The 15,885-nt window shown below is 37.5% G+C and overlaps 2 protein-coding genes across 4 annotated transcripts; one reads left to right on the top strand and one right to left on the bottom strand.

The window, feature by feature from the left end:
* Window positions 1-24: 24 nt before the first annotated feature.
* LOC108746892 lies at window positions 25-5,822 on the bottom strand. Of its 2 annotated transcripts, XM_018483966.1 has the most exons (8): window positions 5,497-5,822; window positions 5,197-5,407; window positions 4,447-4,601; window positions 2,731-2,820; window positions 1,965-2,096; window positions 1,656-1,811; window positions 884-1,126; window positions 25-612 (listed from the first exon to the last, which is right to left on the bottom strand). In XM_018483966.1, the coding sequence occupies exons 2-8, from the start codon at window positions 5,224-5,226 to the stop codon at window positions 441-443; spliced, it is 978 nt and encodes a 325-aa protein (XP_018339468.1). In that variant the 5' UTR covers window positions 5,227-5,407; window positions 5,497-5,822; the 3' UTR covers window positions 25-440. The 2 variants fall into 2 exon arrangements, with proteins under 2 accessions (XP_018339468.1, XP_018339469.1); XM_018483967.1 differs by having other exon boundaries at window positions 5,197-5,822.
* An 837-nt stretch (window positions 5,823-6,659) lies between these two features.
* Window positions 6,660-12,416, top strand: LOC108746889 (manganese-transporting ATPase 13A1). Of its 2 annotated transcripts, XM_018483962.1 has the most exons (18): window positions 6,660-7,402; window positions 7,640-7,905; window positions 7,992-8,220; window positions 8,300-8,453; window positions 8,535-8,687; window positions 8,772-8,954; window positions 9,023-9,160; window positions 9,374-9,494; window positions 9,579-9,733; window positions 9,808-9,983; window positions 10,066-10,305; window positions 10,404-10,619; window positions 10,693-10,882; window positions 10,951-11,202; window positions 11,276-11,612; window positions 11,670-11,832; window positions 11,915-12,058; window positions 12,162-12,416. In XM_018483962.1, the coding sequence occupies exons 1-18, from the start codon at window positions 7,139-7,141 to the stop codon at window positions 12,267-12,269; spliced, it is 3,489 nt and encodes a 1,162-aa protein (XP_018339464.1). In that variant the 5' UTR covers window positions 6,660-7,138; the 3' UTR covers window positions 12,270-12,416. The 2 variants fall into 2 exon arrangements, with proteins under 2 accessions (XP_018339464.1, XP_018339465.1); XM_018483963.1 differs by lacking the exon at window positions 7,640-7,905 and having other exon boundaries at window positions 6,879-6,897.
* Window positions 12,417-15,885: the final 3,469 nt, after the last annotated feature.

Genomic DNA, 15,885 nt, shown 5'->3' with positions numbered 1-15,885 from the left:
TATATATATATATATAAATATGTATTTAAATGTACGATGCGAGTAATGATATCGGTATACCGACATCTCTCGCTGAAAGATTTTCCATCTATTAACCGCAGAGAAACACGTTGAATACGTTCAGTGACGCATTTAACAGAATTATGCTGTTCGTGATTCGCAATTAACAATGGCAATTAACGATAAACTGACAACGTGTATCCGCCTCTGCCTCACACCGTTGATAATACGTGTCGCGATACACACTTTTACTCGGGTACACACCGTTCATAGAACACTACATTATCGGTATCCACTTTCAATGCTGTTGCCAGGCGCGCTCTATGTCGCAGAATTACAATCGTGAAGAGAACGACGTGCACGGCCGCGTTTAATAGCGCTCACCCCCCCTGAAATTAACCCTTTCACGCTCACAGCACAACGCCGTAGTCGCAGTATCCTTAGAAATTCGGTATGATCTGGCACGAGCAACCATGTGGAAACCAGAATAAGTCGGTGTAAAGTCGATTTCCGCTTCCCTCGAGCGCGACTAGCCTCTTTTGCACGAATTGTTGCTGGCATCTACTCTTGTACCCCTCCGGGATGGAGCATATACCGTCGCACACGTCATTTCTATAAAAGCACAAAGAAAGGATTGATATTTTCTCATTCACGGTCTCCCTTAAGTTCATCATCCGATATGATGGTTCTAATGTGATATAAAAACGTGACCTCTCCGGAATTAATACCACTTAGAGTAAACGTGAAAATTAAAAGTAAAACGCAAATTAAATTAGAGTGATATCTTGACAAATATTACGAGTATCCTACGTGGCCCTGTGTTGGATTCATTGTTAAGACAAAGAAGACAACGCAAACGCTAATTCTCTTAGAGCATACTTACAAACATTTCTCGCTTCTGACGAGCTGCGAATACTTGTTTTGTTCAGGAATATTAACAACATACATCCAGTTACCCTGTTTGTTCAAAGCGGCTCGGGGAGCGATATATTGGGCTCGTGTGGGACACAGGGAGATGATTTCCGAATTCGACTGCCTCTTTACTCGGTCGCCCTTAAGTTTCGCGTATCCCAATAACGGGTTTACGCTGTAACTTCGCGGTGCTATCTTGTCACCTCGCGAATACCTGTTATTTAAGACAAGGTATAAAGACGAACAGTCGGAGTGCAAAGATTATATATGTACAGGTGATCTTTTTTATAAAAGTCTTTTGGAAAAAATAAACACTAATTAATAATTTTATACAATTAATACGTTTCTGTTTTAATATAGAATAGAATTTATTTGTCTTAGCTTACATTACCAAAAAGGGACTTCCGTCCTAATATAAACAGGAGACCTTTCCATGTGCCTGATCTTAAAAGCTAAATTTCTCGACTGTACTTTTTTGTACGTCCAAACAATATTTCATTTTCGCTTATTTTCAAGATAATACGTTTTAATTATTATATATACATTTTAGATTAAATGATTTTTTGGAAAAAGTACTGTTTATTTTATTTTTCATCAGTAAATTGCTAACTGATGTTTACTTGTTAAAAATGAAGTTTTTGAAAAAGATATCTGTACGAATATTTTTTGCACTCACTGTATGTATATTAGGCGTATGCAAGGAGAAGTCGTCATTTTTAACTTCTCCGTGCGATATTTCGTACCTATTCGTCAGCCACGATTGGTTCGACTCAAATACGTTTACGGATTCTTGCGAATGAGCACGCTCGATTTGTCGTTGGACGTCGTGATGATACTTCAGCGTTACTCCCGGAAGGAAAGGATTTCTTTGCGAGTATGGCGGTGCAGAATATTTGTAGCTGCAATTCGAGACAAATCGAAATTCTCTAACTTCGTACATTGATATCATTTCAGTTTACTTGTATCATTATTTGTGCCTTTTCATCTAATCTCATCTCATCTCGTGCAGATAATATAAATAATTTGATATATAAACACGTAATAAGCTTTACCCATGATAACGACTACTATTAGATGGAGGTCCATACACTGGAGCTGGTTCTCCTCCAAGAGGAAACTGCGAGTATAATTGACTATCGTCTTGTCGTGGATAATCATAGCCTTGATTATAATCCGGTGGAGAACTTAAAAATGATAAAAAGGATATATGCAAGGATATCAATAATATTCAAATAAATGATTAATTGAGACGTGTGTCTAAGCAAAACATTATGTCATTTTTTTAATTTTCCAAACGAAAGAAAGAAAACTTATATTCTTGAAAACTACTTCAAAACTTATCGTGATATCTAAAGATATGAACAATCAGTCTCTGCGAAAGATTTTAATTTTTAATTCTAATTTCTGAAAAATCGTGTTGAAGTTGTTAAAAATTCCAATGTAAGTCAAAGTAAAAGATGCAAATCAAAACGTTGCTTTCCGAATAAAAGTGTCAGTCAAAACATTTTTGTAAGTCCAAGTAAAAATGCCAATTGCACAATGGACATACAACGTGTTGCAAACTCTCCGTTTATAACACTTTCCGCGCCAAATATGTGAACACAATATTTACAGTTCATGCAATCAAACATATTTTCACAATTTTGGCACTTAGAACAATGTCTCGTTTATCGTAACACGTCTCAATTATATAATACGTCAACGTCTCTGAATGATAAAAATTGAGTAAGTTATTCGTACTTATCTGAGCCTCTTGCGTGTATAAGTTTCTTTTACGTATATGTATCGCAATATTCCAGCTGTACTGAAAATATGTACCTGTAAGCGTTAAAATCGTCGCGGGATTCATCTTGCAGCGCGGTGTTAAAGTCGAAGCTGCATTTGTCGACGAGGAACTTGATGAGTTGTCTAAAGAGGAGAAAAAGAAAGAAAAAAAATAAAAATAAAAAGGAGAAGGAAAGAAACCGTTACCTCTCTGCCGAGAATACAATGCGTTGATAAAAACGGGTAATGCATTCTCTCGAGGATATTACATTTGATCTTTAGCCTCGCGCGCGCGAGCAGAGATCTTGCTGCAACGCGTATCAAAGATACCGGCCATTCTGTCTCTCAACCGGACGACCAAGATTCGTCTCTCTTCCAGGTTGACAAAAGGTTATTTACGCAGGTGCGTTCTCAATTGGACATTGCGCAACTGTGTTAGGTCTGAGCAAGCATTAGCGAGGCGAGGTGCAGTGCGTTTTGTTTGCGGCGAAATGACACGCGCGACGTCGCGCCGTGAGCGATAGCTAGGCCGACTTGAGTCAGCAATTTGATATTGTCAGTCTAATTGACCATTGCTCAGGTCTTTCTTACGCGCATATATAATTATCGGAAGTGACAGCTGTCGTAGTCCCAAGTTTCTCCAGTTAAAATTACTCACCTTTGCTGCGGTGAGGATCGTTGCAACTTGTCGAAAAAAAAAAAGACCCTATCTTATTTCACTACGCGGCGCTGAAAGATTCTGAAATTGCACGAGACAGAATACGGTATCAGCGATATTTCGAATGTCCGAAATTGTTTAAAAAAAAAAAAAAAAAGTTTGTTTTGTAATTTAAAATACCGCGGTTTTATCACTGCCCGTTTCATTAATTATTTCCTGCAAATTTGTCCGTACGATCGTCGCGTACGATTCGCGAATGCTAGATCACGAGTGTTACCCATTGAAATGTTTGACATGAAAAACGCCGATTCTTTCTTTCTTCTCCACTAGACAAGTCGTTACGAAAGAACGATTTGTCTAGTGGAGAAGAAAGAAAGAATCGGCGTTTTTAATCGAGGCTCGATTTGGGACTATTACAACGGCCCAATAATTATCCAACGAAGCATGACCGCGTCAAGGCCATGGTCATGGTACGCTGAGCAACGATCTCACGGACGTTCTTACATTATAGTTGCCGCTCACTTTACGTAACTCATCCTAACATCTTCAGAATGGGACTCAAGTGTGAAAGTGCACGCAAAAATTTAGGAAATCGACTTACAGCCGACTTGCATATGTAGCACGAGAACAAGCATAAGCGGAGGATAACGAACGAACGCTCGAACATTTCATGTCTACGATTCCATCGCGGTAAAGATGGAGCTCTCTTGGGCTGGATCGCGCTTATTAAAAACGAGAGACAAAAATCATTTTATGCATCATTTTATGCTAAGCGAGAGTCTATCTGGCATAAAAAAAAATTGGTTGTGCAAGCCTATTAAGGCAAAACCCGAGATGCTTTCGAGAAACGGATTCTCACCTCAAAGGAAGAGAGGAGAGTCAGCAGACTTTCCCCTCCAGAAGTTTTTCTCAACGTGTGCGTCGGTCATTTGTATGCATGGAGGAAGGCGGAAGATGGACATAGTGGACGCGGCGAAAGGAATATTAACAATTGAAAATGGGTCGACCGGATCGTCGCAGATTTCCACTTGTTGCGTTATCCACTCGCCGCCGGCTGGACAGCGATATTTTTAGGAGAAAAGGAGGACGAGGAGTGTTCTAAGGGTACTTACCGAGGATAATGATCTGGGGTCTCGCAGAAGGTCTGCCCCGGTGGCGCGCATTGGGGGGTGAGTCCTGGAGGCGCGGGTACGAAGGGTTCGTACTGCGGCCGCCCTGGACATCCGTACTCCGTACAAGGTTCACCCCAGGTGACCATTAAGAAAAACTGTTGGTACAAACAAGACATCACAATGCAGACATCATAATAATATATGTTTCAGAAAAAGGCGTACCTCGAAAATATTGAAAAGTGCCTATTTTTTAATTTTCGATTAAATTTTCTTTCTCGATTATTAATTCGGTATATGCAAAAAAATATTCATTTCCTCTGTATACGCATGTAAAAGTATAGTTTACGCACATTTTGTATTTGTACACGTAGATGAGAAACACGAGATCTTCACTAGTCCTCCGACCAAGAGCAATGTATTATACAATGTGGGACCAGTTATTGTGAGATATTGCACCGACAATTGTAATTGATCGCTTATCAGGATTCTTCCTGTACTATGCCTATGGCATACAAACGCGTGCTTTTTGCGACGGTATTAATCGGCTCTGATTCAGCCTACACGTAATTCGATCGGCAGATAAAAATGCGTTAGCTATTAATCAAGATGAGTCAATGCGGAAACCGCGATTAGAAAGATGTACAAGGTACAATTAATAGAAAGAACGTTACATCATATTTAAACACAGCTTCTCGGATATTACGATTGGCGATTGGTTATTTTTAATATCATGTTAGACCGATCACTCACTATTGATATTAGATGCCACGCGAACGCCATTTCGATCTATCGTTATGATTCACCCCTCCGTGATAGAACTTCCTTCTATCCTGTAGTGAGCACGGCAGGTGTCTCGACAGGAAGGAGGCCGCGAAGTCACTTAATTGGCATCGCGTGCTGATCAATCGCCGTGCCAATGTCACCGCCGACAAACGATAACCCAGGAACTGACCCAGGATCGCTGCTCAGAGGACGATCGCAAGAGACAGAAAAAAAAAAGACCCGTTAAGGGCAAAATCGAATTGAGTTTCGCGCTCGAATATATTATACCTTAGAATTTTTCAGATAAACGACAGCTTGTGCTCGTTGGCCGAATCTCGATCCGCGTTGACTTAGCGGACTTTAAGCCGAAAGAAGGCGAACTCTAATCCAATTCGGGATTGATCACCCCCGTCTTCTCTAGACGCTACCGTTGTTGCAATGCGCGTGGCTCGTTGTCGCACCGACTATGATAGAGTACGTTTAATATAATGGGCGTCTTTCCACTTTTGGCCAGCGTGATTCGAAAGTGTCCACGACACTGGGTCCAGATACTGGCGCGATTCGGTTCTACGCGCCGCGAGTCTACCTAGCAACGTGGGATACGTGGGTATACCTGTGCGTTGGCCCCTTCCTCGGGCGACGTGCACGAGTTCTGCGGTGCTCAGGGTGGGGTAGGCGGACACATACTTTCACTGGAATACGTGCGGCGAGGGATTCATCGACCTCATGACAGCGTGAACTAAGGTTTTTTTCTCCGGATGACACGGATACATCTTGATTATGTGACGGAGCTAGTGCGTCAGGAAAGAGAAAGAGAAATGCTATTTCTTATACTGAGATGCTCAGTATAGTGAAGTTTAGAAGACAGAAATCGTTAAAAATTTCTTTTCTTTTACGTGAGATATGTACATACGTGTGTCTTTCACGATATGTTCTTAAGAAGATAGATTGCCTTTTAGTGAAAATTTGAAATCACTTGCTGTAAGATAACAATATGTCAAATGAAAATTGAATAAATATTTCAAATATTCTTGTTTTGAAATAGTTGATCTAAAAAATTAAGTTATATTAAGAAGGAAATATTATAAGGAAATTAAATATTTGGTTCAAATATATTTAAAAATACTCTCTTATAATATTTTCTTTAAATACATATGTATAGTAGTAATTCCTGGTCGTTACTTACAGGGCATTCAGTAATCTAAAATAAAAAAAAATAGTCTTATAATTGAGCAGAGGGGAGAGAGAGAGACATCATTACATAATTATGTTTTATTATTATTTGGAGTTTTTATTTGAAACTCCGTCTCTATAACATTTTGAACAATCATTTTTTTTATCTATATAATACATAAAAAATGCTGCTATAACATTCTCATAATGTAAGGATTTAAATAATCACGTTTATTGCAGACGAAATTGCGACTAGGATATAAAAATAAATCATTTTTTATAATTCAGAAAGATAAAGCGGCCTACATGAATTCCTTCATTTGGCTTAATCTAGGAGAATTAACATTCAAATATAGCGGTTTTACAGCCATGTTCATTTTTAGGTTACGAGTTGTGCTTGCGACACTCATGATGGCGCTTGAAGTGCATGCTTGCATTTAGTACAGGACTGTGTTATCTACCGAGAAATACTCGTGTTAGGACTGCTAAGCTGTATCTGCCGCATTAGAGCTGCTGGTATACTCTCATCCATTCCAACTTTTAACATAACCCTGCGGCACAGTCGGCAACAGTCGACTCGTTCATTCTCTTTGAATCTCTGCATATGCGAAACGCGATCGCCCAGCTCGCGTTATATTGCCCGAACGGATCGTGTGTTTAAAGCGGATCTCCTGATGTGAATGGTGCTTAAAAGTTTGTTGGGCGTTAAAACGTTTCTTGCCCGTTGTGACGACTTGTTAATCTTTGCGGTGTAATCATGGCGGCGACCTCTTCACGAGTAGATGATCTCGTGCAATCTGTCAGCCTGCACAATCCACGAAAATGGATGTTCAACGGTTACATCCTGCCCTTCGTGATGCTGCAGTCCTTGTGGATCTACTGTTGGATCTTCGTTTATGGCGTCGACGAGTACTATGACGCGGGCCTGGTAGGCATCGCAGCGATCGGCGTGCTGCAGATTTTTCTGTGCCTATGCTGTCAATGGTCGGTGCACATCCATACGTTCATAAACTGCAGCTCCGTAAGTGGCAATTATCCTTCAATTTGCCTCAAATAACGGGCACGTGGCTCTTCGTGGCCCCAATATGTTCCATAACTTGGTAGCCATTTGAACGCCAGGTCGTCTGCTAGAATCGGTCACGTGACACCTCGGCGGTACATTCGAACGTCGCGAAAGATAAGCCTTGAGCCTTGGAATCTCACGTGAGCGTTTTGTTTTGCGATATTCCTTTCTTCTATTCCGTGAATGAAATTTCAGGAGGAAGATCCACACAAAGCCAGGATAGTTAAAGTAGTTCCCACCCCAAACAACGGCAGCTCGGAGCTGATTTCATTACATCACACGGATGAACAGGAACCTTGGTTCATTTTTCAAAAGACAAAATATTACTGGGATCCGGATAAAAGGTCATTCAGAGGGTTGCAGTTCCCAATCAATCATTCCGTGAAACATTATTCTGAATGGAAAGGGTATCTGGATCAAAACGAAATTAAGAAAGCAGAAGAAAAATATGGGAAAAACAAGTATAGTGTGAACAACTCCTTGCATCAATTCCTTGCAAGGCATCTTTTACCTCGCTAAAAGAATTGTTTTTTTTTTTTTACTCTAGGTTGGACATGGTTGTACCAGAATTCTGGGAGCTCTTTAAAGAGCGCGCTATTGCTCCGTTCTTCGTCTTTCAAGTATTCTGTGTGGCACTGTGGTGCTTAGATAAATATTGGTATTATAGTATCTTTACATTGATCATGCTTATCATGTTTGAGTGTACACTGGTGCAACAACAATTAAGAAATATGGCTGAGATTCGTAAAATGGGCAATAAACCTTACATGATAATGGTATGAATATAAATACTGTCTGCTTGCGATTTGCTTATTTCGGGCCAATTTCGTTCATGCTTATTTTTTTCTCTTTTAGGTGTATAGAAATAGACGATGGCGCTCATCATTTACAGACCAACTAGTTCCTGGAGATATTGTCTCTATTACAAGGCCTCAACATGATAATTTAGTGCCATGTGATATGTTGCTTTTGCGAGGCCCCTGCGTGGTTGATGAAAGCATGTTAACAGGTACTTCAAACAAACTAAATCACATCATCATGCTTAAATCACAGACATAGATCATGACAACTAAGAGAGAGAAATGTCTAGGTGAATCTGTACCCCAAATGAAAGAACCTATAGAAGATATAGATGGAAATAGAATTATAGATATCGAAGGAGATGATAAACTTCACGTGCTTTTTGGTGGTACAAAAGTTGTACAGCATGCACCTCCTAGCAAAACTACTCCCGGTCTTCGAGGTATTATTAATAAATTTTATTTTTCACTTATAACGTTCTCACTCACTTTATTATTGTTTACGACATTAATGCGTGATATTACAGCGACCGATAATGGATGCATTGCTTACGTATTACGTACCGGCTTTTCCACGTCACAGGGAAAACTTTTAAGAACGATATTGTTCGGCGTTAAACGCGTTACAGCCAATAATTTAGAAACTTTCGGCTTCATTCTATTCCTGCTTATTTTTGCAATTGCTGCCGCCGCATATGTTTGGGTCAAAGGTAATTCAATGTTATACATAAGAGTGAGAACTATGATGAATATTTACATGTACAAATTTCGATTTTAGGTAGTGAGGATCCTACAAGGAACAAATATAAATTATTTTTGGAATGCACATTAATTTTGACGTCTGTTGTACCACCAGAGTTACCTATAGAATTATCTCTGGCTGTAAACACGTCTCTAGTAGCTCTATCCAAATTAGGTATTTAAAATAGATTTACTTTACCGAAAGCTTAAGGATGTACAAAACATTATGAAAAAATTATAAATTTTGCTATATTGCATTTGAAAGTAATACGAAAAGTTTGATAACGATTTAAAAACTTGGGTAAAAAATAATTTCAATAAGAAATACATGTAATACATTTTTAATCCTATGAGAGTTACACATGAAAATTGTTATGCCTCTTCGCAGGTGTATTCTGCACGGAACCGTTCAGAATTCCATTCGCCGGCAAAGTCGATATTTGTTGTTTCGACAAGACTGGTACACTTACCAGTGATAATTTGGTTGTAGAGGGTATCGCGGGGATGAAGTAAGAAACTACTATCTGTTTTATTATCTTCGAGTAATCTTTCGCGCTATTAGGAAAGATGATTTTAATCTTTTACTTTTTAAGTGGTAAGCCAGACGTGGTCCAAATATCAGATGCACCTTTGGAGAGCATTCAAGTACTTGCCACGTGTCATTCTCTTGTTCAATTAGACGATGGTATCGTTGGGGATCCGCTAGAAAAAGCTACTCTCAAAGCTATCAATTGGAATCTCACGAAAGGTAGGTATAAATTTGCAAATAACAATACAACACAAACATATTAATACGCTACTTCATGCTAATGTTTCGTTTAGGTGATTCTGTAATTCCTAAAAAAGGCAAATCTTCCGCATTGAAGATTGTACAGAGATATCATTTTTCATCGACTTTGAAAAGAATGTGCGTTGTGGCTGGATATAATGTTCCTGGGGCTTCAGACGTACATTACATGGCTACGGTAAAAGGTGCGCCAGAAACACTGAAGAATATGGTGAGCAAAATAACATTTGTTATTTTATTTTAATTGATTTTTGTATTTATTATTATTGATATAAACTACTGTTTCATTTCAGTTATCTTCTGTGCCAGAAAATTATGATTCAATCTATTTGTCTCTTTCACGGCGCGGTGCAAGAGTTCTCGCTTTGGGCTATCGAAAACTTACTGGTAGCTTCTCCTCTCAAGAGTTAAGAGAATTAACTCGTGAAAAGTTGGAGAATAATCTCACATTTGCGGGATTTGTCATCATCAGCTGTCCTCTTAAGTCTGACTCGAAAGCTGTTATTAAAGAAATCGTCAATTCATCACATTCGGTATGTAGATGACGCCTTGTTGAGATGACGTTGATAAAAGTTTCAAAAAAATTTGACATAATTATCAAAAATTGAACAAATTTAATATAATTATTTAGGTGGTGATGATAACGGGTGATAATCCTTTGACGGCTTGTCATGTAAGCCGCGAGCTACATTTCACGAGGAAACCTAGCACACTTATACTAACTAAAAATGATGGCGAATGGTTGTGGGAAAGTATAGACAAAAAGACGCAGCTTCCTCTAAGCATGAAAAATATTGAATCGCGAAAAGAAATCTGGAAAGAATATGCGCTTTGCGTAACGGGTGAAGTACGTAAATAAACAAAAATCTTGATTTTTTTTTACATTCAATCGTTTGTTATTGCATAATTAATTTTTCTAGGGTTTATCGTATCTGAAGGAAAAAGAACGGGGACTTCTTTGGAAACTCTTGCCGCACGTCATAATATTTGCACGATGTGCACCGAAGCAAAAAGAATTCATTATTATATCGCTACAATCTTTAGGCTATACGACGTTGATGTGTGGTGATGGAACGAATGATGTCGGAGCTTTGAAACACGCACAAGTGGGTAAGTTGACAAAAAGAATGTGATAAAATTTGAATGTACTTGTTTTTTTCTTTCTTTTTCCGTGGTAGGTGTCGCAATTTTGTCCAGTCCATCCACAGTTACTGAAAAGCGAGAAGATCCAAAGAACGATAATTTGATGCCGCTCATAAACAACGGGCCAAGAAATAATTCGAGAATGACATCGGCGGGGTCTCGTGCAAAGCTGCAGAAGTTCCTAAAGGATATTGATAACGAAGTACAAGAGCCACCCGTGATCGTGAAACTCGGCGACGCTTCTATCGCGGCTCCCTTTACCAGCAAAATGTCATCCATTCAATGCAGTAAGGATCACGGGATATTATTGAATTTATTTATTCCTCGGAAATATTTAATAACGTATTTGTATACTTGCAGTATGTCACGTGATCAAGCAGGGACGCTGCACACTGGTCACCACCCTGCAGATGTTCAAAATACTGGCGTTGAATGCACTGATACTCGCCTACAGCCAGTCAGTGTTGTATCTAGATGGAATCAAATTTAGTGACGCGCAGGCGACTTTGCAGGGCGTCCTTCTGGCGGCATGTTTCCTTTTTATCTCACGATCAAAACCGTTAAAAACTCTTTCGCAGCAAAGACCGCTACCAAATATCTTTAATTTGTACACCATTGCAACTGTATTATTGCAATTTGCTGTACATTTCATCTGTCTCGTTTATTTGGTGAAAGAAGCTACGATTTTATCGCCAAAGTAAGTTGTGTTAGTCGGAATCATTTGACCATGTTCTTCAAATTACTTCTTTTACAGGGATGATAAATTGGCAACCATTTTTAACACTACCAATGAAGTGAATTCATTAGACGATAATGACAGTATTGAGGAAGAGCCGTTTGAGGCAAATTTAATTAATAGTACTGTATACATAATCGCAATGTGTTTTCAAGTTTCTACTTTTGCTATAAATTATCGAGTAAGTTGTCCATTATATTCTATTCAATTAAAAGATGCGATATCATTATACGATAAACACTAATTATATTACGTTCTGTCAGGGCAAGCCATTCATGGAAAGTTTAACACAAAATAGAACTCTCTTGTTCAGTCTCGTGGGCAATTTTGCCGTTATTTTATTACTAGCTTGTGGATTCTTGCCGAATTTCGCGATGCAGTTCGAGATTGTAGACTTTCCAAGCCAAGTAAGTTTTACGCGCAAATACATAACTGAACTTGATACAATACAATTTATTTGCCGTGGAATCTATTTGCCACATATGTATTTACAATACTTGCGTGTTGCAGTTCCGTACGACATTGGTTGAAATACTAGTCGCGGACTTTGTCTTCGCGTTTATAGTCGACAGAGCTTGTCTATTGCTCTTTGGCGAAGGAAGACAACATAAACTGTGATGAACTATCTTTTATCGATTACAGACTGTATTGAAGTTCTTTCTATGTAACTTTTGTTACTGATCTTGTTCCACGTTAAGAGCTGACAATTTTTATATTTAAGGATCGATAATGTACCTGTGAATACACATAAATTATTTATCTCCATTCGCATTTGGTATTTTATGTCGTTTTCCTTTTTTTTTTTGTTTTCTCTATTCATATATTCTGTATAAAAATATAATGTGAAAATATAAATATATGCATCTGATCATTACTCGCCTAATTGTTTACTCTGTATAGTCAATTTTTTCTTCGTGGAACAAGAAACAGCACTCTGGCGATCATTATTTATTGTCGATAAAGGTTACTCATGTTCGATATTCATTAATAATTATTTCTGTAATAATCGTATTGTCTTTATATACATATGTCAATGACGCGGAACAAATTTTATGGACAATTTTAATATTTCATCAATATATTAAAACAAATATTGATCGCTTGAGAAAAAAAAATGCGTGTATATAAGTTGTAGATAACGATTCTACTTTTTTTCACAGTGCAATAATTTGCACTTAGTGCAAGTTTTGAACACAGATATAGACATATAAATTTATATATAAATTTATATAAATTTATATAGATATATTTTATACAAAAATACAGAAATGCTCACAAGGTTGTAACTAAAATTTGTTCGTAATTGAACAAATGAAACACGAAAAGCTTACGCGAATTTGGTAATTGCAATATTGGACACGCTATACGTAGCAGTTTTATACATCAAAGATTACATTCCACTTCGATAATGCATGTTGTAACATAAAAAAATTTCGCGTTTGCAAATTAAGCATAATTGTCAGCTTTTAAATTTTGTTGCAGTATGTAATTCTCATTATCTTATTATACAGAAGGAATAAAGTGAAAGGATAACATTCGTTTATTGATGTATCGTGAATCGAACTAAGTGTAATTGTATATTGTACATTTATAATAATATTAATAAAGAAAACGTTCATTCAAAATGATTATTGCAATTCTTTTTCAAATTGATATTAACATATTAAAATATTAACAGTACAGTTAAAATTTAGAAGATAACGTAAAAAGAAACTAACTTGATTGACGCAGTTTAATTTATGTTTAAATAAAGAGATTTGTTATAAAAAAAAATTATATCGATGTTGCAAGAAGAGAATTATTTATCATTTGCCATATTCGGCGAGGTTATCATTTTTTTATTCTACAGATTCGCATTTGAGCATCAAAACTGTTCGACGGTAAAGCAATCCTTACAGTTTCGATTTTGTTAACGCAACTATTTTGAATTAATATCAGAAATGAGAAAATTTCTTCTTGCAATCTACAACAAAGTCATTTTTTTTTGCATACCATCACGCAGATAATTGATAATAATTAAATTAGTGAAGATATCTAAAACTCCTTGGCGGAAAAATTTTTACGAAAAACTATATATAGGTTGAAACAAGATCTTAGAAATTTTTAGTTTTTCGTAGATATTTGTATGAAAAATCAAGAAATCCTTCCGTATACATCTTCTGACGCCGTATCATAAGTTTTCATTTTTTCCTATCTTGTGTACGGATATCTACAAAAAACTGATAATTTCTAAGATAAACGAATCTCACTTTACGTCTCACTACGAATATTTACGAAAAACAAAGAATCTTAATCTATGTAGTTTTTCTGTACTTTTTCGTAAAAAAAATTTTGTCCACCAGGATTCTCATTTCGATTCATATATACTAATAAATAGCTGCAAAAAAAGATGTTAAATTTTGACTACTTTTAGCAGTTGAAGTTCCGAGAGATGTACAAATTCTAGAAGAGCTATAACTAAGGCGGAAACGAGTGACGTATAATAGAGAAATATCGGAAATATAAGAGAAATTGTAATTAAAAAAAAAATAAATTTTATTACATTTTATTTGATAAAAAATTGTTAAATAAGATTAATATTAAACATCTTCGAAATTAAGCAATGAGGACTGTATTGTTATTGAGTAACAATATATAACTTGTACTTTTCAAACGACTGACGAACAACGAGGAGTCCGATGCAAAATAATCGTTGGCTTCTAACTTTTTGAATAATAAATATATGATATCAAGTTGTACGTGTTTGTATCAATAATACAGTCTTTTACTGCTTAATTCCCGTAATATCTTGTTATCTTACTTAACAAGATTTTTCGGGTTTGTCTTTGATAACAATTTTTCCATGCTCCCGACATCACAACAATCAACATTCCATGTTTCCAAAAGATAAGCGATACACTACTCGATTTTAGCCCTTCAACGATACATAATTCAACGTACATTTCGGAACTTCTTTATGTGATAGTAAAATCCCTCTTTTCACCAACTACTATCGTTTCTGTTAGTATAATAGGACACGTTGACACACGCAGATATTAAATCATGTATTTATTAATACAGAATAGTAAAAAGAAGAAATACTTAATATGACTGACTACTCTATATCATCGTACGGTGTACACATAAAACGAATTTATGTTTTATGTCTATAAAATCTGTTTAACCTTTTAATATATGAAATATAAAACAAAAAAAAAAAGAATTTCTAACAATGACGTCACAGACATAATACGGCCGCAAATGTGGAGAATCATATTACGCTACGTATCGTGGGAACTAATAACGTTCTTGATCGTAGCCCAGATTCAAACTGATTTGGACTGGATGATCAATGATACAGCATACTCTATTATTGGTGGAGCATGTGACGTCATTAACTTAGATCAGTTCAAAGCCGATGAAAGGCGCTATAAGGATTACGAATTAGAGATTCGAATTCGACCAGTCGAATAATTAATTTTAATCCGTTTCATTCCGATCGGCTGAATTTTAGGCTGGTATTCGCTGACTCTTATATTTAAGATCGTTTTAAGTACAGTCTTAAGATATCATGCAGTTAAATTCGAATTTTCAGATACCACACTTAGACAGTTGGAAAATCAAAGCCGACTACAAATACCGGCCTATGAGCAAAGATACCTCAGTCAGTATCTCTTGATCGATAACAACTTAAATCGTTGTAAGCTGCCGTGTCTCGGCTGTACATACTGACTGTGCCTACCGTCAATGGTGCCTTTTTTTAGCGAAAGTACGCGTGATTTGTGTTTCGCGACGTAATCGTCGCTACGGTGTCGAGACCGCCGAGCCGCGGCTCAGTCGATCGCGGTCGTCGCTCACGGACGCGTCCCACTTCGCTCGCGTCTGTTAGTGCATGATAGCCGGCTGACATCCACGCGCTTGGAAGGCAAGGACGAGCGAAGAGCATATGTCACCGTCGTTGAGGAATACTAGGAACCCGCACTCTCTTGGCGTCGTCGCGCGGTGAAATTTCGCGCCATGTGTCTCATGAGAAATCAAACGGTCAAAAGTTCCCGACAGGAATCTATCGCGTGAGATTGGATATTCAGTCGGCAAATTTTCGAAAAGTAGTTTGAACATTTTTTCCCTCCTTCCCCCACTATTGATTCTATTCAATGAGAGACAATGAAGGACTACGATTAATATTGACGATGTGATTTGCGAACAATCAATAAAAAGAAAAAAAAGATCCGGAACTTGAAGGGAAGAGACGAAT

The sequence above is a fragment of the Trachymyrmex septentrionalis genome, unplaced genomic scaffold, assembly GCF_001594115.1.
Source record: "Trachymyrmex septentrionalis isolate Tsep2-gDNA-1 unplaced genomic scaffold, Tsep1.0 scaffold19, whole genome shotgun sequence".
NCBI classification, from domain to species: domain Eukaryota; kingdom Metazoa; phylum Arthropoda; class Insecta; order Hymenoptera; family Formicidae; genus Trachymyrmex; species Trachymyrmex septentrionalis.
Note: the sequence above shows the minus strand (reverse complement) of the source record. Positions and strands in the feature narration are given on the sequence as shown.

Excerpts from the sequence above, each read along its gene's own strand:
- LOC108746889 (XM_018483962.1), top strand. The coding sequence starts at position 7,139 with ATGGCGGCGACCTCTTCACGAGTAGATGATCTCGTGCAATCTGTCAGC. Across the intron at positions 8,221-8,299 it reads ATAAACCTTACATGATAATG|GTGTATAGAAATAGACGATG; the intron begins GTATGAATATAA and ends TTTCTCTTTTAG. Across the intron at positions 10,620-10,692 it reads CGCTTTGCGTAACGGGTGAA|GGTTTATCGTATCTGAAGGA; the intron begins GTACGTAAATAA and ends TAATTTTTCTAG.
- LOC108746892 (XM_018483967.1), bottom strand. The coding sequence starts at position 5,226 with ATGGCGTTCGCGTGGCATCTAATATCAATA. Across the intron at positions 2,821-4,446 it reads ACCCCAGATCATTATCCTCG|ACAACTCATCAAGTTCCTCG; the intron begins GTAAGTACCCTT and ends TCTCCTCTTTAG. Across the intron at positions 1,127-1,655 it reads CAATCGTGGCTGACGAATAG|GTATTCGCGAGGTGACAAGA; the intron begins GTACGAAATATC and ends CTTAAATAACAG.